Source organism: Strix aluco, chromosome 1 (genome assembly GCF_031877795.1).
Source record: "Strix aluco isolate bStrAlu1 chromosome 1, bStrAlu1.hap1, whole genome shotgun sequence".
Lineage (NCBI taxonomy): Eukaryota > Metazoa > Chordata > Aves > Strigiformes > Strigidae > Strix > Strix aluco.
Genome location: NC_133931.1, coordinates 82,098,701 through 82,120,846, shown reverse-complemented (window position 1 = coordinate 82,120,846; position 22,146 = coordinate 82,098,701). Strand labels below are relative to the sequence as shown.

At 44.8% G+C, this 22,146-nt stretch overlaps 1 protein-coding gene across 2 annotated transcripts in view; it reads left to right on the top strand.

The window, feature by feature from the left end:
* Nucleotides 1–8,016: 8,016 nt before the first annotated feature.
* ANKH (ANKH inorganic pyrophosphate transport regulator) overlaps nt 8,017–22,146 on the top strand; it is a 110,528-nt gene continuing 96,398 nt past the window's right edge. The window contains exon 1 of one of the 2 annotated variants that reach the window (XM_074826254.1): nt 8,017–8,712. In XM_074826254.1, coding sequence (XP_074682355.1) covers nt 8,617–8,712 — 96 coding nt within the window. In that variant the 5' untranslated portion in view covers nt 8,017–8,616. The remainder of the gene's footprint in view (nt 8,713–22,146) is intronic. The other variant, XM_074826263.1, reaches the window with a different exon arrangement.

Here is a 22,146-nt window from a genome sequence, read left to right as displayed (position 1 = left end):
CCTAGTCTCTTCTCTCCCTTCATAATACTGTTTTGAAACTAGAGAAAAAAATTACAGCAAAAATCTGGGGAGAAGGAAAAATGCCAATTGTCGTTCAGCATCCTTCATGAAATACAAGATTTCTACACTCCTTTAACAGGTTTACAGGTGATCTCATATCAGATTTGAATGTAAGTGCAAGGAAGTACTTGTGATCATCTTTATATGTGGGAATGCATTTGATCAAAATAACAAAATTTATCACTGAGAGATCTGCTGAAATTTATCAGCTACCAGGCAATTCCTATATTAAAGGGTTATGCAAATTGAGTTCCCTTTAATCTTTCCATCACTACTTCCTTTTTCAGAGGACCTGACCATCCTGCCTTTTTGGGTACTTATAAATAGTATAAAAAGATAAATTTTTGTATTGCTGGAGTTGAATTGCTTTCAGGTTTTTACCATTTATTTTTCATCAATCAACCCACTGCCTTCATTTGGATAGGCCAATATCGACTTTGTCTCTCTACCCAGGGAATGAAAATTGAACAGACTTCCTTCATTTATCCAATATGTATCGTTCCCTTATTAGAAGAGATTAGCATCTTGTGGGGACAGAGAGAGATGATCAAGGGCCAATCCATTTTTCAGGGCTAAGCATTTTGAAAAGTCATGTAAGATACTAATTAGGTGGTGAGAGCAGCTTATATTATTCTATCAATTACACAGGCTTCTTTTTTTTTTTAAAGAATCCAAAATATCCAGGCCTTGGAAGAAATCTTTTCAACTTCCAGATGAAGCTGTTTGTTTTTTTCTTTTTCTTCTTATTTTAGCTCTTTGTAAGAGAAGACAATGAAACAACTTTATCTATAAAAGAACAATAAATGTCTGAGACCTTGGATAAGGGCATTATCCACACACAAATAACAGACTATACTTGGCTTTAAAGTTCTGCTTGTTCTCTAAATACTTAGAAACTAACTAGACAGATTAGACTGCCTGTCTGTGAACCTATTCTTTTTCTTTTTTTTTTTTTTTCATTTAGATTCAGCAGAAAAACTTGAATAAATCCAAAGATGCAAAAGGGTCAGTTACAGGTCTGGGATACATGTCCCCCTGCCTAACCTTCACAAACCATTCACTTCCCTCTGGTTTGCCCATCTGTAAAATAAGGGCATTTCTTGCCCTCGGTGCTTCTGGTATTGCAACATATATCACGAGGACAACTCCGATTTCTAAAGCACTTTGGATCTGGCAGGCAGCAGGGGCAATTAAAGTGTTGAAAAATGTTTTTGCATAGTTTCATAAATTTCCTTGTATCTTCTTCAATAACATCCTTATCATAAATTCACAGGATGCTCATTACAAAAAGCAAATTTTTCTTAAAAGCTCCCAGTGGTTAAAAAGAAGGTGGGAACAAAATCTAATTTCTCTAAAATAAGCAAATTTTATCGAATCTTATTTTTAGATGGCCAGACAGTAGCAGTGTCTTAAGATGTCAAAGAGCAGTACTGCACATTTTAAAGATAAAACTTACTACTACTTTTAAGTTCTAGAGTACTATGGCTTTAGGCATACATATTCTGTAGTATTTTCAGTCATACAAGCACTAATAAATAATGCTTATGCATTTGCATATTACTATCTTTTCACAAATATGTAGATTACTCATTACTTTACTAGAGGTGCTGTACAGAGGCTATTTTTATGATTGCTGCAATAACACAGAAGCCATATTTGGCAAGACATATTTAGGATAGACTGAGTCCTTTCTAAAGAAAACTGCAAGAATCGCAAGCTAATAAATGCTTATTTCTGAAACATTTAAACATATTCTCAACAATTAATCTAATTACTGAGCTCAACATTGTAAAAGGACATAGAACATGAGAGTTTGGAACACAAATTCACCACTACCTCCTACAAGTTTTAGTTAAATGGTGTTCAACTACACCAATGATCTCTGCAGACAGTTGAAGTCCAATATTGATTACTGTTCTAATGATACACAAAAGCCTTTGCCTATTGACCTTTGCAACTTTACATTATTGTTAAGGTTGTGTGCTTATTACATTTCATCTATAGCACAGCAAGTGATATTACATGTAGATGTTGAAGTGAGAAGCAAAGTTGCTGCAGAAAGACCTGGTATATCCTAATGCTTGGAGCAAAGATGCCAAATGTACATAAAAAAATGAATTCTGAATTCCAGGTTAATCAAAGCCTATTAAGCATATAAGTACATTTTAATTTATTCACTAGAAGTAAGTTTTGGAAAATACTTGAAATTATTACTTGCATTTCTTTCGAAATGTTTGAAAACATGTATTATAATCATTAAATAAACTGTAATTTAGAAATTATGAGGGGTAAAACCGTACAGACAACATGAAAACCCCTTATGTTTAAAGACTTAATTCCTCCCATGCTGAGGAAAAGCAATATTTGTATATGCTTGCTTTGATGACGAGCAAGCTTCTTTTCCTCTGATCATGAAACAATGCCTCAGGCCTAATGTGAGGACAACACAACCACCTCTGTAGCATACAAGGTTCATGAGCACTCAAATCCCTCAGGATTGCAGATGCCACACTACAAGCACTTGAAAGAGAGAAATCTTGAACTGGGGCAGAGTCTGGTCCAGTTAGCCTCCTGCAGTCCAGTATTCACATTTATGCAACTCCAGCACTGAGGAAAGAGCTGTTGGGATGAATCTGCTAAGAAATGGCACAGCATCGCCTTCATGAGTAGAGCTGCAGTTCAGCATCACTACGTGTCCCTGCTGGCAGCCTGCAGCTTGAGACCAGCTGGTCTCACCAGCTCCGTCGTTTTGGAGCTGCTGCAGAGTCACATGCCCCAGGTTGCCTCAGAAGAAGATAGAGTTTTGGACTCGGAACAAAAGCCCAAAAGATAAATAAGGCTATTAAGTCCAGGACCACAAATCACACATACAGCTGGAATTACCCCAGGCAGTGAGCTTGAGTGAGCAGTGTAGCAGACATTGTTGTGAAGACAGGGGGGTAAAGAGCCAACACTCCCAGATGCCCTGTGACAGAAGGCATGTTTTGGACTGGTCCCCGGCTGCAGGCGACCAGAGGCAGCACTTTGATTCTCACCTGAAAAATGAGTCAGGCACTTCTGAGTGACCCAAGTCTCCTTATGCCATTGAAACCTGACATTCTTTTTATCTTGGTCTATTAAGCATTAATAGGAAGCTTCTCCTGCTTCATCAGCTGGGAAACAGTTTTGCCTGAAGCTGCCAGTGCACTTGTGCCAGCCAAAAAAGAAAGACATGGGCTTCCTGCAGGGGCACCGTCCTTATCAAGTAACCTGACAAGCCAGCTGCGGCCGGAGCAGGCTGGCCTTAGGGAGGGGAGATAGGTTGGTTGTAAAGATCATTTTTATTCTTCACACAGAACTGCGACTGAATTGGAATTGGATTAGTTGGACACTTGTCTGACTGACAACCCCAATTCCTTTGGCTGCTTTCTGATCTTTCAATTCAGCTCTACCCATTCATAGAATAAAATGTTATATAAATATACAGACTCTTCCTGCAGCATTTCTGTAGTCTTTCCAGTTATGAACTGCAATAGCCTAGAAGTCATGGCCAGGCACAAAGCCCAAGAACATAGTGCCCCTTGATCCTACGGCTGATGCATGAGGAGTAAGACAAGGAGAGTTCCACCAACCCCTTGAGATGAAAGTTTTCTGCACAACTCACAGGGACTGCAGTGACATAGGCTTAGTTTACACCTAGGAAGAGAAAAAGTTGTGCATACAGCTCTCCTTGGCCCTGCAAGAAAAGAGGCTGAGCATACATTTTTCCTAGGAACAGGCTTCCTGCAGAACTGGGGCCCCAGGGGAAGAAGGGGACCTTCAGCTGGGTCACAAAGATTCCTTATAACTGAGCTTTGTGTCTGGCCAGTCCTCTAAAAAATAATAGTGGGTAGATGGCTTTTGCATTTTATTCCTCGATACTAAATAGCAATGAGTATTTTTCCACTAAGTGCACAAGACCCACATTCTGAGCATTCCTGCAGTAATATTCAGTCATAGTTAGACAACATTTTCAAATTACAATCTTATTGTTTTAACTATTGTTGTATAAAGAGCTAGAAATATGCACCAGACTCAGTTCCAACTTAAAAGTTATGTCTGCAAAAGGCAGCTGTTGGAGGGGGAGGAATAACTCAAGGCAGAAACAGAATATGACTGTGGAGATGTTCTTCCACTTTGTCAGACAGCAGACAGGAAAAGACAGTCAGCATTTACTCTCTCCCAGCCCAAGGCCACTCAAAGACAGGAATCATTGGCCTTTCTGTAGGCTCGGAAACCCAGTTCACCTGTTGTCTTATGGAATGACTGCTTCACGGATTTTGTTATCCACTAGTTTGAATTCCTTATACAATGAGGGCTTCCCAATGGCTAGACTGTAAGAAAAAAAACCCCAATGTCGTAGACTGTAAGAAAAAAACCCCCAATGTCATAGGTAGAAGATAAGGTTTGGAAGAGAGCCAGTAGCTCCAAAAAGCAGGGGTGACAGCTAAATAGCCAGCTGGGGATGGAAAGACCTAGCACAGTGATTTAAAAAAAAAAAAAAAAAGAAAGCCCAAGACCTGTTTTCTCTAGTAGGTAATTAGCAGTAGCCTCAACAAGGAAATGCAAGGCAATACCACGGCAGGGTCCTCTCAAGATTCCTATGGTGTAGGGGCCTCCTTCGACTTCAGGAAAGGACTGGGACTCTAACACATGTTAAAGCTCATGTGCTGATTTGCATGTTGGATTTTTGACTGCATGAGTAGAGCTAACGTGCACTGCCCTGATACAAACTGCTACTGGGGACACCTTCAGACTTTGACCCTGTTGCTTAAGCAACAATTACAGACGCATTTCGTTACCAGGCTCAAGGGAGTTTTCTGATAAGTTTCATCATTTATACTGTAACACATTACAGCACTGTACTTGATTCATATGGACTTCTCCAGTGAGATGCCTCCATCCACAATACTCCTGGACCAGATAATTTTTCTATCAAAAACTGAGAGATTATGGCTAATTATTTCCTGCTGTCCTCTCTGTGTCTTTTTTATTCCATTAAACAAACAGACCGTGTTTGGTATATGAGTAAGAAATGTAGTGTAACAGAAAATATGCTAGAAAGGAAATGATTACTCATCACTGCTTTTTGCCCAAGACAGCTAAAATGACCTATTTCCTCAGCTCATCAGCTGAGCAAACTACTGACTTCAAGATGTGAGAAACCATCCTTGTTCTTTGGTTCCAAACACAATTTTGTTTCTATAATGAATTTGAGGAGCAAATACGACCTGGGCTGAAAGAGAAGCACACAAGAACTACATTCATCCTGTAAACAGAAGACATGAATGGGAAGCAGACAGACAAACCTAAACCACAGCCTAACAGTTTGTTAAATAAGTTTAATGATTTTAATATGCGGGACTCAAGAGAGCATCAGTTAGGTTAACATTTGCCCAGGACATTCCAGTACATGTTAGGAAGTAAGATGTAAACTACTCTTACAATAAAACTGTACTATTGCTTTGGGCAGCAGGAAGACAAAAAGTTAATCGGAGCTCTCAAGTGACTGATCAGATGGAAATTAATTACAGATGTAAGGTTCCTGATACATTATCTACTGGAGTTTAAAAGTAACAACTACCTCATGAACACCTAACAAACACCCAAATGGATATGCTTCTTATACTCCCTTAGACTATTCGGGTGTCTCGGTATTTTCAGGACTGAACATAATTTTGTGACAAAGTCATTAACCACTATGTATGCTTTATAGTTAGCACTGTGAGCCACACGCTTAGCATCCAAATGTTTTGATTCAGGAATCTTTAATTTTGTGGTGGCTTGTTTTTGTCAGGAATGAGAGGAGGTAGTCCTCAAACATCAGCTCACCTGAAAATTTCAAATGGCAAGTTAAAATCGTATATTTGCAAGTGGCTTTGGGGCTTCCTTTTTACTTTTCTCTGACTCAAGAACAGCACTAGAGGTTTTTTTCCACTTAAAAAAAAATAATCCATCTAAACTGAAATAAAATAGGGACACTTTACCAGGAAAATATGTAAAAATACAAAGCCGTAAACAATATTCCTCCATAATTTCAGCTATAAGTTGTTCTCAGACCCATGGCAAGCAGGAATGACCTCACTGCCAATAAAATCTAGTCCTATCAGGAAGAAATTAGTTACTGGCAATACAGTTATCTAAAACCAAATACAGTCTCAGGAAGACAGAATCTAATATTGAATTAATGCTTTGAAATATATCCAGCCTTGTCTTAAAAAACCATAAGACTTGCTTCAAAGAAAGGGACCCACTACACAGATCTGCTACAACTTACACATAAGCATACACACAGGCTATGTCTAAATTGGCAGGTAATTCAGCTCAATGCAAGTGAACAAGTAAAACAAGGCAGCTGGCGTAAGGCCCCTGCATCTACATGAGAGTTTCTACTTCAGCCCAACTTCAGTCTGATTGTTTGGAGACCAAATGTTCCCCATCGCAGATGCGGTTTGAAGCTGTCCAATGGACCAACCACTGGTCCATCCAGAGATGATTAGATCTTCCTTAGGCTGATGAAGATTTGGTGCTGTTAATTCGAAGACACACTTAGGCATTCACAAACAACTCCTGCTTTACTCAGCTTATTGTCCTCTCCTGCTTTGCACTGCTCCGCTCCATCATCCCCAGGACACCATGCCTGTGGCATTTTAAGTGATCTAAGGACAAAGGCAGGTTTGTGCTCTCCTAAGCGTTTGAGTTTGCTCCTGTGTGCCCACAAGGAAGGCTGTATCAGCTTAAGGGCTGCTAGGTGAGACAAACTCCAGCTGTAGGAGGGAAAAAAACAGCCAGCGACAGCTGGGGCTGACTTTTCCGAGTCACCTCCGGAGCCAGGAGCTCTCCCACTCCAACCCCACGCCGCAGCCTGTCATGTCAGGGATTTTCAGAGGTCACCTCCTGTTGACCCTCCAAAACACATGGAATGGCTTTTGGTCACAGGAACATTTTAGTACAGGAGTCTTTGGGTGAGGAAGGCTCCCACCACTCCTCCGCTGGCCACTGCTCCTCTGAGGATCAGATACAGGTAGCCGATTCCTCACAGGGATTCCACCTTCCCAAAATATTTGCCAACCCTCCTTCAAGGTGGCAAGGTGAAGGTGACACCACAAACCAAAATGCCCCACAGAAACTCAGTAACAACAAAACCCTGAAACCCTCCTGTGAGTCAGAACATGCTGAGACACGCGTTCAGAAAGGGGGCTGCTTTCTCTCCTTTCCCCCCCCGCCCCTTACACTGACGGAGCCTCGCGGTTTCTCAAGGCCGTGGGTCAGAAGGCAACTGTGCTCCCAGCCAGCAAGAACGCTCCTGCCAGCTTCCTTGGGGCCACAACACGCTCCCTTGGGCAGGGACTCTGAAAAATGAAGACGTCGCGCTGGCAAACGTTCACCATTTATATACTTGAGGTGTTTCACCAGAAGAAAAGCCGCGGGTCAGACACCCCGTCAGGGACCCCCACCTTCCCTGCAGCTCCTCAAGCACCCCTGCACGGGGCTGAGGCCCGGCGCCGGCCACTGCCTGCCCCTGCCCGCGCTGCACCGGGAGGGCAGGGTCACGCAGACCGGGGAGGGGACGGGACAGGACGGGACGGACGGGACGGACACCCCACTGCTGCCGGCGGGACCCACCGGCGGGGGGGGCGGGTCGGACAGGTGCCCGGCCGGTGCCCCTCGGCGCCGCGGCGGGCGGGAGGCGCAGCGCGGCCGCTGGGGCGCCAGGAGGAGCCGCTCGGTGCCGCTCTTTCCCCCGCCGCCAGCCGGCCCGTCAGCCGAGCGGGTGTCAAACCCACGTGCTCCGCGGCCCGCGCCGGGGAGCGGCGCCCAGCGGCCGGGTCCCTCCGCACCCGCCCGCCCCCCCGCCCGCACAGGGGCCTCCGCCGGCGCCCGGCCCCGCACCGCGGCCCTGCGGCCTGCACCGGCCCCGCGGCGGCGGCGGCGAGAAGGAGGAGGAGGAGGAGAAGGAGGAGGAGGAGGGCGGCGTTTTCCTGCGCGGCGCCGCGGCCGTCGCCCCGCCGCCGGCGAGCGTCAGGCGTGGGGAGGGAGGGGGGGGAGGCCCCGGCCCGGCCCTTCCCCTGGCCCCCGCGCCCCGAGGATGGCAGCGCTGCCCGCACGAGTGGCTGGCGGCGGTGTCCCTCCTCTTTTTTTTTCCGGCAGCGGCGGCGGCGGCGGCGGCAGCGGATCATTGTTGTGTGGGAGGAGGGCGGCGGGGATGGACTTGATCTCCCGGGTCTCCTGCTAAGGCGGCAGCACAGCGCGCCCCGCCGCCCAGCCAGCACCCGCCAGGGCCCCGCCGCGCCGGGCAGGGAGGCACCGGCCCCGCGCCCGCTCCCCGGCTGCTTTATTTTTAGGGGGCTCTGCTGCTCCTCTCCCTCGCCCTTATCCCCCCCCCTCCCCACCGCTCGCACACACGCACAGGGACACGCACACACCCTCCTCCTTTGCCCTTTCATCCTTCCCCCCCCCCCCCCCCGCCCTCCGCCGTCCTCCCGCGCCGTCTCCTGCCGCGGCAGATGCGCCGGGGGTCACCGCGCAGCTGGGACTATGGTGAAATTTCCAGCGCTCACTAACTACTGGCCCCTGATCCGGTTCCTGGTCCCTCTCGGCATCACCAACATCGCCATCGACTTCGGGGAGCAGGTAAGGCAGCGCCTCCCCCACCGGGAGCGACCCACGCCCGCAGAGCCGTGCCGGCGGGGCTCCGCGCCTCCGCGGGGAAGGGAAGGAGAGCCGGGCCGGGCTGTGCCGGGCCGGGCCCCGCCGTTCTCCCCCGGCGCATCGCGGCGGGCGGGGACGGCAGCCCCTGCGCCGCTGGGGGTGGCGGGCGGAGGGCCGGTGCCGCCGTGAGTGCCCCGGCGGCGGCCCGGGAGCAGGGGCCGCCCTGCACCCCCGGCTTGCTGCACGGAGAAGGTCGGCGGGTTTTGGGTTGGGTTGTTTCGTTTTTGGTTCTGTGTTTGGTTTTGTATTGTTGGTTTTTTTTTTTCCCTGTGTATTTCAGGATTATATAATCCGAAATTACATAATGCGTTCGCCGGGGTTGGTTTTGGTTTATTCCCCGCGCTGTCACGGCCCCTCAGGTGCAGCAGCCCCAAGCGCAGTGCAGCGCGGCTCGGCGGAGCCCGCCAGCCCGGAGGCGGCGGCCGGCTCCGCCCGGGGACGCGGGGTGCCGGAACGGGGCGCAGGGAGGGAGCCCCGGCTGCCGCCGACCGCTGCCGGGGGGTGCCGCGGCCCCCCCGCACCCGCCCCGCCGCGCTGCCGCAGCGGAGCGGAGCGGCCCCCTCTGCTCCCCGCCCCGCCGCCGGCTGCCCCCCGCCGCGGCGTCCCGGGAGGAGGCCGGGCAGCCGCTCCGCATCCCCGCGGCGAGGGGGCCGCTCCCCGGCGGGGCTCCGGGCAGGTGGGGCTCCGGCTGCGCCCCTTCCTCCGCCCGTGTGTGGTGAGCCGGGAGTCCGCGGGGATGGGCACGGGGCAGAAGCCTGGAAAGGTCGGGGCGCTGCAAGAGGAGCTGCTGCCACCACACTTCAGCCGTGAACAGATCCGTGCACTTCAGCCCGGCTCAAATTCTGTAGCGGCGTCGGTCACCTAAGGCTGCCCCTGGCCTGGGCACTGAGAAGACACCCCGGTGTCCCCTGGCTCGCCGTCAGTCTCCCTTACACGCAGCTCTCCTGCTTCATCCCCCTAATCCCCGGTTGCTGCGTTTGCACTGAAAACATGTTTTGTTCTTGACGTATCTGCTCCTCCTTTGCCCGAGCTGGGTCCTTGTTTGCCGTAGCACTGTGGTGTGGGGAACTCGCTGTTCGCTCATTTCTATTTGTGACAGGTATGGCCTTGGTCTTGTGTCAGGCTGCACTGTATAGGCTCTATTGTTATGGTTTTAGTCAGACGGTATACACTTACTCACAAGTGTTAAACTGGGCAGCCTCAGTAAATACTGCTTTTATCCTTGTCCTAAGTCACTCAGTTTTTCCTGAGAAGCTCTTGTTTTCTAAACAGAATAGGCAGTTGCTCCCATTCTCCTTGAGCAAAGATATCAGAAAATTAGTGGGCACTTTCACCTGTTTGTAAAGAAGAAAATGAAAGGAAAAATATTGCAGTGGGAAAAAATAGCTAACACTAATGATATGTTTGTCACAGTTCTGTTAATCTCATTTCGCTTCCTAGTCCTTTAAATTTAAATAAGCCCCAATACTAAAAAAATGCAATTCCATCCTTGTCTACAACTACATTCCTACTAAGTCAGTCTTCTATAAATCATACTTGGGGGGAAAAGAGAAAGCTAAAGATAGAAATGACAAGGTAAAAGATGATTTAAATGCTAATAACTGTGCCACGTTAATAACATACAGCAAAAGTTAAATTGAAAGCAGTTCACTCAGCAAACTGAGTATGACAGGTGCGTGTATACAGTTTGCTTCATACAAGGTCGACTTGATTCAGAATCCATGTCAGCCCATGAAAAACATCCCCTTGGCTTCAGTGTGCTCTGGACCAGGATTTCAAAAATCAGCAAGCAAGAGATTACAATTTTATAAGTGAGAGGCCTTCTGTCTGACAGGGTACCAGTGACACAGGAGGGATGTTACCATGTGGATGATACATGTAAGCACCTGTCTAACCAACTTTAACAGCATTAGGAGCAAAGTATCTCAGAAAATGTGTTTTCTTTAATAGCCAAATCATAGGATTGGGGCTCCAGGAGTGTTGAGGGGTTATCCCCTGTCTCAGATGGTGGGCTGGGGAGGTGCTTAATTGAAAAGGGAGAAACCTAGTGAGCAGGAGGACTCCTGCAGAAAACCCCAGCTCAGGAGCAGGAACTGGAAAGATGCTTTTTGTACCAGCTAGTGGGAGACTTACCTACCTGGAAATCAGGGACAAAGTTACTCTAGGTCTAAAGAGATCCTCTTACAGACAAAAGGACAAGGATTTTATCTTCCTGTATGTGATACATTATTTTTTACACTTGTAGGACATTACTGTTGGACTTGTGTGGCTGAAAATACGCTGACTTGCTGAGCCAGTCACCTTTCTGCTCTCCAAAACTGTAATAATTTTAATGATAGGGCAGAATAGAAGCAACGTAGAAGAATGGGTGTGCCAAAAGACAGCTCTGAAAAGGCTGCCATACCTCCTTCTGTGAATGTATGCTGCAGATAAAAAAGATTTCTAAGAATGATAAGTAAAATTTGTATGAAGTAATTTTACCCACTCTGGATACTACTGTAAAAGAGACAGGAGAACTATAGGTCAGAAGTAAGAGATGACAGTAAACAGTTAGGGAGAGAATGAACCTTGCCTGACCGGGGAAGAAGAGGTGTTTAAGAAATGCTGTAAGACATAAACCCTTTTGATGTGTGATATTCATACACTGCTCTCTCAACCAGGGAGAGTATTTGGAAGTAGAGTGTTCAAAGCAGAGCCTTTTTGACAAAACAGTACTGTTAGGTACCTGAGATTGAAGAGTGAGAAACAAAGAGAATCTCACATTTTTATTTTATTTTTTTATCTTGAGAGACTTTTCTGGGTGGTGAATAGTTTTATTCATTAGCAAACATCACTAGAAAATTGCCAGATCCTTGGTATGTGCCTGTCTCTAGATTTCTTGCTACTTTAAGGGAAATTTACAGTCAGGCTAGAGAATATCTGCAGAACATAGTTTATGACTGTCACCATTTCCCTATATGAGATGTTTTCTATGGCAAGTCTGTTTAGTTTGTAGGAAATAAAAAATGCTGGAGCAATGCTCCTAAGAACTAACAAGCTTGGCTCCTGCAGTCATTTCCAGAACCGCTATAGCCAGTGAGGAGCCTCCTGTTGACTCATGGACCCTAATCCAGAAACGCTTTAGGACAAGGCTGTATTACAGAGTTACTCCAATCTAGTGAGCTAACCTCATCTGTTCACCTCATAAAATCTTCTTAGAAGTATCTGATTCTGCCTCCCCCGGCCCCCCCCCCCCCCCCCCAAAAGGTAGTCCAGGTGCATGACCAGTTAAATTACCAGAAGATTAGAGAAATAAATAATATCTAACCTGCTTGCATTATTTCCTTCTCAACCCACTTCCCTTAAAATTTATTTACAGTACTACATAGCTTTTATGAAATAAAATACAAATATTTTTGCTGAATGTTCCTTCTCCACACAAATATGTGTGTGTGTATGTATTATTTATCTATTATTTATGTATTTATTTTTCTCTAGTTATACACATGCACACGCAAATATACACAACAGAGCATTTCATCCTAAGAGCTTAACACACACCAGCAGAAGAGTCTTCCTTTCATTCTGCTAGTGAGAGCATTTGACTCTCAATATCTTATCCCGAGATTCACGATAATTAGTGTTTTATTTAGAGCTCAGCTGTTGGAGAGCAGAGTTTGCATTAAAAATCCCATCTTCTGTGAAAAATGTTGTTGGAGGTACTTGCTTGGAAATACATAAATAAACTGCTCCCATGTGCTGGATCTCAACGCAACCTCAAACAACCCACCCTGCAAAGAATACCACTGTTACCCTGTGTGCTCAAAAATCCGTCACCACCCACATCAGTTTTGCTTTTAAGACAGTTTCAGAGCCACTCACATATATTGCAGTGGCCTGATTTGTAGTGTATGTGTACATTTGCATTAGCGTTATTATAAAGGAGGAAACTGAGGTGCGCATTAGTTCACTACCTTTCTCAGAAATGCAGAATCAGCCCTAGGCAGCGTTAAGTACAATTTGCAGATGTGGCTGGTAGCTCTCTCTGTTGCTCATGGGATGGCAAAAGCCAGGCAGAGACCAGTATTTTGAACTCAGAGCCTGTCTGCAGTAGTCCCTTAATTATCAGCGGGAACAGTAGGGTTTTTTTTTTCCTATCTAGCTATCATATAGCCAGGCCCTGAATCATTATTTTCAATTGCTGTCAGTAGCTGTTGGTTGGGCAGTTTTATTTGCCAACATAACTGTTAGGTATGCAGACATAATGTTGTTCAGCAGCTTGTGGGTCCTTGGAAACTAAAACTGAGCAAGCAGAGTCCTGCTGCCTCTTTCTCCTGAGGTCACTCGGGTGCTCTGGTCCTGCAGAGAAATTGCCATACATTGTGTCTGGTGTGGTGGTTGGGATCACACAGACAAGCCGTAAAGGAAGTGCTAAATGTTTTGGATTCTAAATTATTTTGCAATAATGGCTTGAAAAACAAACTGGTTTGGATTTTAAATTATTTTGCAATAGTGGCTGGAAAACCAAACTTTTTTTCTTGTATTTGAATGGGTTTTGGTTTTTTTCCTTAAGAAAAGAAGTGTTGCCAGAAAAGGAGAACAAGTGTCATGAATAGCGTATCAAAAAGAATTAGTGAGTTCATCGTCTGCCCATGCCATTTGCAAACTTAGTAGGGGGTTAAACATTTTGATTAATGCTTTATGAAGCTCATTTTGGGGTGTTATTGTCTGGACGTTCGGGACAAGCAACAGGAGAGTTCACATGCCCAGCTGCTCCCCAGGGATTTGGGCCAAGTTGCGTAACCTTTCCGTGGCACAGTTCCCCTGCCTTTGAAGTGTGTCTGGATGCCTACCTGTGTGTCACAGGGATGCAATGAAAATTTATGTCAGAAGCGCTTCAAGATGAAAGTTGCTGTATGAGTGCAAAGTACGCCTGTTATTGCTTTTGTGAGAGGTCAGGGACTTGTTTAAATCGTGTAGGACTTTAGTACAAGAAAGCTAACAAGGTCTTATAATTGGTGTAGACCATGACTGTATCTTATTACCACAACCACATTATTAATCAGGTATGCAGATGGAAATGCCCTATTTGATTTAAATTCATGTGAACCACACAGCATTTTAAATTAAATTTAGATGAAATTGTGTTGAAGAAGCAAACATCTACAGAGTATACCATCAACAGAATTTTTTTTTAATTTATTTTTTCAATTTTCTGTGAAATATTTCGAAGGAATTAATTTCTCCTGCAGGATTCACAAGCCAAATAGTCAGGGAAGTGGCTAGGCAAGATCAGTGAAATACATCTAATTTCCCCATTCGGAGTGAGAAAATCCAATTGACACCTTATATAAAGGATCAAAAACTGAACCACGCACACCTGAGGTAGTAGTTTTCAGGATTTGTGTTTCAGTACTGACTCCAGAGACATTTTTCTTCTAAGCAACGCAGCTTTACTTCCCTTTACACGCCAGCCTGAGCCCTAGCTCCTTAATAGTGTCTGCCAAGCACTGAGGGGTTTCAAGCCAGCGCTAAGTGGTCTGTGGACCACATGGACATTTCTTGAGACTACAGGAGTGATTAATTAGGCTCATATGTCTGTGTTAGTTGCAGCAGGCATTAGATACCAGGCATTGCATTCACCAGTCATGCAGAGTGTTTGCTGGAGTTTCACGGCAAGCAATGCATGCTGAGATCTGGGAAGAAGTCAAATATCTTACAAAACATTTGCAGATAAAAGCCAGATCTCAGCAATGCGTTAATGTTCTTAAAGGTAACAAAGACAGATACTCCCTGCAGCTAAACCAATATATATTTGCATTTTATAGCACACAAAGTAGAAAATAAACAGGTTATGAAGAGCAGTGGGGCTATCACTACTGAAGATTTCAGATGATACTAGAAATTATGAGAATGAACCTACAAATGAGGAGTCCATCCCCTGCAGTGCTCCATGTTGCCATAGTGTAAAATATATAATCTAGAGCTAGGATCTGTGCTATGCTTCATTTGTCAGTACCTTCTCTTCTTTTCATCCTGCCTTCTCCTTCCTTCACAAAACCCTCCAGTTCCCTGCTTCCCACTCCCATTGCCTCCCACCTGCGATGACTGTGTCAGCTTGTCTCTAAGGACTTCTCTGGACTTTCTTATGCTTTAAGAACGGGCAGGTTTTGTGCTCATGATACCCATTAAGCTTGTCTGAAGTAGTTGGCTATATTTGCCCACCAGGTTGCTGGAAAGTAAAACTTGTAGGTCTGTGGGGTGGAAACGATTCTCCCTACCAGAAGAGTAACCAATGTGGTAGAAGACCAGGTGCATTTACCACTTTGCTGAGCAGTCCCAAGTCCCAGTCTCCAGGGTGGAGGGCCCTCTCTGGATATACTCCCATCGTAATATGACTGGATATTCACTGAAAGAGGGTCATGGGAGAGCTGGATACTTCTGGTGCTTATTTCAGAGACAGGGGAATGGGGTTCTCCTCCCTACGTCAGTGAAAATCTAGTAGACTAAGACAGCATCAGGAAGGAGAAATTAAAATACCCCGAGACTAATCTTAAAATACAGGTTCAAAACTGAAATTTTGAAAGGGACTTGAACCACTGTATTCTGCGTCATGAAGACAAATTCCCAGAGTAAAACTTCTGGTTTTGAGTTGAACGGACCATTTGATTTGTTTCAGGGGTTTTCTTGTTCATTTCTTTCAGTTGCCTTTTCACAAAACCAAGAAAGCTGATTTCTCTTCGCATTTGATTTGGTCTGAACTGATTTCTTTGTAATCTTCGCTCATTTTGCTGCTGTATGGAGAAGTTGGTTGTATACAAAAGCTTATATGACATGGCCAATCTTATGACTGCTTGAAGATAAGTGACTTTTTATATGCAAAGAACACATATATGCAAGGCTCCAGCTCTGAAAATGCAGATTCTATCTATTAATTGACTTCCTATCTTGATCCTAGACAAGACATTTATCCCTCTCTTTGTGTGAGTTTTGTCAGTTCTAAAATAGTGATGTTTTTCACAAGGCAGTTACAAAGTTTATTCCTTCATGTTTGTAAAACATGGATGTAAGTTGCTGTATAAATAGAAAATTTAAATATATCTGCCAGCTCATGCAGAAACCTTCGTGCATAAAACTGAGCAATTCCAAACAGATTTTGCTTTGTAGCTACTTTCAGAAATCTGTGATGTTTTTAAATAACATGTGTAGTACTGCTGAGCTCAATTCCAGTTTAAATGGCATATCAGAACATGTGTTTCTTAAAAAAATTATGGAAAATTTGTAATGGCATTAGATTTTAACAGGCTAATCTAACTAGCTGTTGGTACCACATACTCTTTGTACTTGGAATCCTGTGGATTTTGGGGAGAGGGAAACAGGAGTGTTAATATGCAATTAGATCATCAGATTACACTTCCTACTGCTTGCTTGATTTTCTACTGACATGATGTAGCTATGGTTTTAGACACTGCTGCTGCCTTTTCAGATAACCATTAGCCAGAGAATTAAAAAAGAACCACCATAAGAACAAGAGACCTAAATGACCCATGAACTTCAGTGTCTGAAACGGCAAAGTTCTGCAGTTCTCCCATCTTCTGTCTTCTCTATGGTATTGCTCCTCTTTCAGATTTTCACAGAACTTTGCTACCTTGCTTTAGAGTTTGTCTGCATATGCAGTTTTTCTTGATTAGTTCCTTTCTGATGTAGTGCAGAATAAAAGTGCCTGCATGAAACATTAATTAAGAATAATTCCAGGTGTAAACACACATTTGGTTCCAGAGAGGACTGAAGTACAGCATTGTTACTTGCAAAACCACAGTAGATTTCTGTAGCCTTTTCAAGAGCATTCTAGAAAAAGACAACGGAAAAATACTGGAGAGTTAAGAGTAGTTTGTTACAAAATAAGTGCTACAATGGCGTGAAATCTCAAGTGCCAATTAAATTATTTTCCCCAAGATGATGCGAAAACGTCACTGTTTTTGGTTTGGCAGGAGTGTTACTGTTGGAGAAAGGGTGGTCACTGTTGCCCAGCATGCCCAGTTTGCTTTACTGATCGTAGTGGTTCCGCAAGAGTTCAGCTTTTAGCACGGGAAGTAAATAAACTGCAAGACGCAGCTTATTTTCAAGTGATTTGCTTCACATATCATCTTTGCACTGCTATTGGACCACTAAGGCAATTGTTTGCAACCTTTTTCAACTTTCAGAGCCCAGAAAATTTTCCAGAGAAAGTTCACATCCATACAAGCTGGAGAGCATATTTTTGTGTATATTTTTTTTAGTTACCTGTCTCTGACTCTTGTATATATTCCCTAAGGTACATGGCTCTGTGGGGCTGAAAGCTCACCGCATCAAAGCACATGCTAGTACATTTGCTGAAAAATACATTTAAAAGGCTTTTGGCCAGGAGATAGTCGGTCATCTGGCTTTCTTACCAGTGTTTTGTACTTAAATTTGTGAATGAAGTCAGATGCAGGCCACACCTGAGCTTTCATGTGCTGGCCTTCAATCCGTGTGGCTGCACGGCTTTCACCTACTTTGGCGGAAGAAAGCATTGACGCATGCCAGACGGGACTGATTTTTTTCCTTCATCAAGTCAGATGGGCAGCGTGTGTAGGTATAAGGGGTGCAACTGCATGGCACCCGCTACTCTTCCCCTGTTTTTTTAGTGATGGTGTTTGACATCTACTTCCCTGAAAATAGAGGATTTATGTTTAGGTTTTATTGGGCTCTTTTTCCTGTTCACTTCCAACTCACATCGTGTTACCCCTCCTTCATCCTGCTGCCTATCGGTGGTTAGTATCTTATTTTTATAGCCCTTCTGTCAGCGAGTGGCAGCTGCTGTTCCTGCAGCCATGGCCAGCAAAGGTGAGGTGGCTCTGATCCACCTCCAGCAGCTCCCTCCTCATTGCAAAGACTTTCCTTGCCGCAGCATACCAATGTGCTCCAAGAACTTGGCAGCCTTTGATCTCAAATCTGCCTTCCTGCAGATGAAGGACAGACTCTTGCACAAGTCCATTGTTACCATTTCCTCTGTCAGCATCTTACCAATTAAAAAGCATTTAGCCCATTTGTAAAGAAAACGAATAGTTAGCAGCATTACAGGGCAAGAAGGTACTTCACATGTTCGATTCTGGTGGTGGGGGGGGGGAAATGCTAGTTGCATTAGAGGAAAGATTCTAGAAATGAAGCATTTATAGCTTGGACAGAAAAGGGAATTTGATAACTGACTGCAGTTGTATGAACAGCAGTGTGGTCATGAATTAGAGGAGATGGGGTTAGCGAGGTCACAGCCGTGGAGGAGAGCATGGCCAGGAGCAATGAGGGAGATTGGGGCTGTTAAACACAATTTAGACTGGAAAGGTTTCCAGATTATTTTCCAAGTAAAAAACAGGAGTTGTTCCCTCTCACACATTACTTCTTCCTTCTAAAATGTGGCACGGAGTGCTGTGCTTTAGACGGCGTTAGGTGGTGGTGGTGGCGTTTTATGTAGGCTCAAATTCAGTGAGTCACTGAAAGCAGAGAGCGTTGTGATCACTCTAAAGTGCTGTACATGGTGGGTCAAAATTGAAAACCATGTCTTCCGGTGAGGGAGACGAGCAGCTTGGGAACTACATACTCCTCAAAGACACTCAGTGCAAGCCAGAAGGCTAGTGTAGTTATGGGCTGTTAGTATGGCCTCTTACTATTAAATTCTACACGCTAAGGTAAAATATACAAAAACTGCAACTCAGAGATGCAGAATTTCTATTATTAATGATGAATGATCATGATACAGTTTTCTTACAGCACTCTGTTTTTCACACAACACCTCCCAGGTTCAGCACACAGAGAGCACTTGCTAGGAAGAGAAACCAGAGTTACCTAGCTCATAGAAGTACCGACTGTGAAACGCCTGTCTTGTTCCTTTGAGAAGCGTGTAGTGGAAGTGGCATGCCCTTTGCTGCCTGGGTGAGCAATGCGCAGCGCTGGGGTCTCCCCGGCAGAGCAGGCCGGGGGGAAAAGTCCAAACAAATGAGCTTATCAAAATACGGGGACCTTTCCAGTACAAGAGAAGTGGAGTGTTGAGATGTCCTCACTGTGGAAGTAAGGAAGATCTTTACTCTGCTTTTAAAGTGGAGGCTTGCTGAGTCTTTTTAAGGGCTAAAAGGCATAGCTGCGTGAGACAGGACATGGCAAGCACAGGGGACATTTCAGTTCCTGCAGTACCATAAAGCGCACCCCCAGCCCTGCACCCTTACTGTCTTTCCAGTTCGGTTCTGTGGGTCCTTTGCTTTGCTTGGTTGTCCCATGGGTGCTGGAGCAGTTTAGTTATGCAGATATCCATGTGGCTTTGTCACCAGGCTGGAGCCTGCAGTGCAGCTCCACACTCTAATTGCTACCAGTGAGCCCATCGACTTCACCCTCATCCTGTTATTGGCTTTGGTAACTTACTCCATCAGTCCATCCTGCTTCGTGCCCCACCGTCGCATTTTGGAGATGACTTTGAATGCTAGGATTCTTTGCAACCCACTGAGCCCAAGAGTCTGACTAAGGAGATGAGTTCAAACCAGCCTGGCAGAAGTGAACATACCAGGAGATGTACTTTGAAGGGTAGCTGGTTTTCCTCACTTGTACAGCCTGTGGTGGTGGGCAATAAATCTTCCGATCAGAGTACTTGGATCATCCTCTTCATTCATTTTTAATTTTTGCTCTCTCTTGCTCATATTTTTTTGAAGCCTGTCAAAATAACCCCAGTTGTCCTTGGTTTTGTACAGTCATGGGGACATCTCTGGTCATTTTTCTCTGCACGTCAGCAGTACAAAACAACTGGTAGTGTGGGGCTCCAAATTTAGTATGACAGCACTGTCAGCTTCCCCTGTGTTTATGTTGGGGCATAATGATTTTGCAATCTATCTTAAGCATTTGCTTTAAAAGAGAAAGGAAGTCCAAACCACAAAACATTTTTCAGATCCTTAAGACACCAAAGGTAGTCATCCACAAAAAGCTTTCTGTTTGCCATAGGTAAATACATTCTTCAAGTACTTCTCTAATACAAAAAGTGCACCCATACACATACGCATGTACATGGTATGTCATGAGCAGGAGACTGCCTTTATAGGAGAATTATGCACTGAGTGGTGCTAAAGTACTGTCTTGATTACTTAGTGGCTTCTACGCAAGGCAGAATGGTTAAGGAAATAAGGACAAAAGTTGTGCATAGAACTACTTAGGTAACTGCACATGCACCTGGTCTGTCCCTTATAGTGTGAGCCACCTCTGATTACATGCTGTTATGGTGGTTGCATGTGCAAATGCTGTTTTATTTTTGAATCAGTGGTTTTGTACGTGGATTTCATCTTTTCAAAATATGACCTTGAGAGCACTCTTGATCACTGCACCACTGTTCTTTATATACTTGTGGGCAGTCATTTTGCTTCAGAGTGTTTTATTTCAAAGCATGAAAGCATGACGACCTTTCAGCATTCACCGTCTTGTTCTTATATGAGCTTTCTGAGATGCAGTCAACGGTCTACTGGTTAGGACATGCTCCAGCATTGTAATAGTCTTGGGAAGAGCTTTTGTCAGCAATGCCTTCTGGATCAAATATATAAGTAGTGTGCCTTTTTCTGCTAATACTGTGCAGAGGCCAACATTTCTCTCTTTAATAAATTTATGAGAATTCACAGCAGGTAGCCTGCTTGACATTTTCTTATTGTAGGCTTGACCTGTCAGTGAGCTTTGAATCGCTGTCCGGAAAAGGCCAGTATAGTTGTGGGCTAGCTTTTCCAAATCATGGCATGCCTTTTTTGTCAGCTGCAAGCTCCTGCCGCACTGTGGGTGGTTGCATCACTAAGGAGAAAATAGCTAGCAAAGGCACAGTCATTGCCTCAGGACTTCGTCAAGGAAACCTCATGTTAAGTTGCATATTTGTGACTTGAGCTCCAAAGGTTTGGTTGTGCTTGCAGTAATCTGCAGATGTGGAGTGTGTTGTATTCTGTGCGCATCAGTGATTTGAAAGGGGAAATGAGTGGTAAGAGAGAGGGGTTTAGACCAAGAGGGAAGCTGCCTGAAAGGGAAAAGCCTGACAACTTTGGCTTTGGAAGTATCAGCGCATCCCAGAAGTCCCAATGTCCAGCAAATGCCTGTCTTGGGTCATGAAACGTTTTCACCGCACTAGAAGGGCTGGGATGCTTACAGACAAAGCAGCTGTGGGGCCATAATTTCATCGCTGATATCTTGCTGAATAACAAACTAGATATTTTTTCTTCCCTTGTCCTGCTGGAAGTCTAAAGTAGACAAAGGAGGCATGCCAGTGTAAATTTAGCTTAACGAGAAGGCAATCGGGTTCTCTATGACCAGCACTGAGAAGAATGTTAAAGCAATACTCGTCCAGCTGGCGATAAAGGATAACCTGCGCTGAACTGTAGAAATAAATGAAGGGAAAAACATGACTCACTAATATCCTTGACCTTTTTTCAAGAGCAGATAAGAATAGTGACAGCACCTGAAACCATTAGATATGAATACAGTGATTTCTAGATGAATTTGCCTTATCTCTTGAGAACTCTGAGTATGGGCTGCTATGGCAAGAAATAAGCAAATTGGCTGGACAGGGAAGCGGTTATGTCTACAGCCAGAAGGATATTTGAATTTATTTTTTTTTTACTCTTAACACGCTTATAGCATTAGAGACCCTAAGCACTTTTTCACTTTGCTGTTGATGCAATGTAGGGGTGAGGGATGCACAGACAGCTTGGAACGGTTACAAAAAAGGATTAGTAGCTGTTTTGCAAGAGGTTATTATTGCAACTTCTGGGAATTGGTTTCAAAGGCAACTACAAGCATGAGTGTCTCTCGTTTGCTCTCCGTAAAGAACAGTGCCTCTATAGTCTCATGACATTTAGCATCAAATACCTCTACACTTTTATTCTTTCCGTTTTGGCCAGATAAGATTCTCTAACCTCAAATCTTCTGTGTCTATCCCTTTGTTTTGTGATTCCTTTGTGAAAGAAAGAAAACATCCCATTGAGCAAGAGAGAAACAGGATATAAAAATAGGGAGTCACACACAGTTCAATCCTTCTTTTCCCTTCCGCTGAATCTCAGAGTGGCAGCACACTGATGCAGCACCATAAGCAACAGTCTGACGTCTGCAGCCTGCCAAGCTGAACCCGAAAGGATTGAGCATCATCAATCTCATTTTTTACTGACTTTTTTGGGCTCTTTGTTTATACATATTTATTTAAAACTGGGTATTTTTTGGTTTCAGACCCTGGGTTGAGGCCTCCTATATGCTGCTGTGGTCTGTGGCCCTGGACAGCTCCTGACCCTCCTCCCCTGCCTCCTCCTTGTCACCCTGCCACCCATTTGCCGCCCTTTTTTTCCAGGGAGTAGTCTG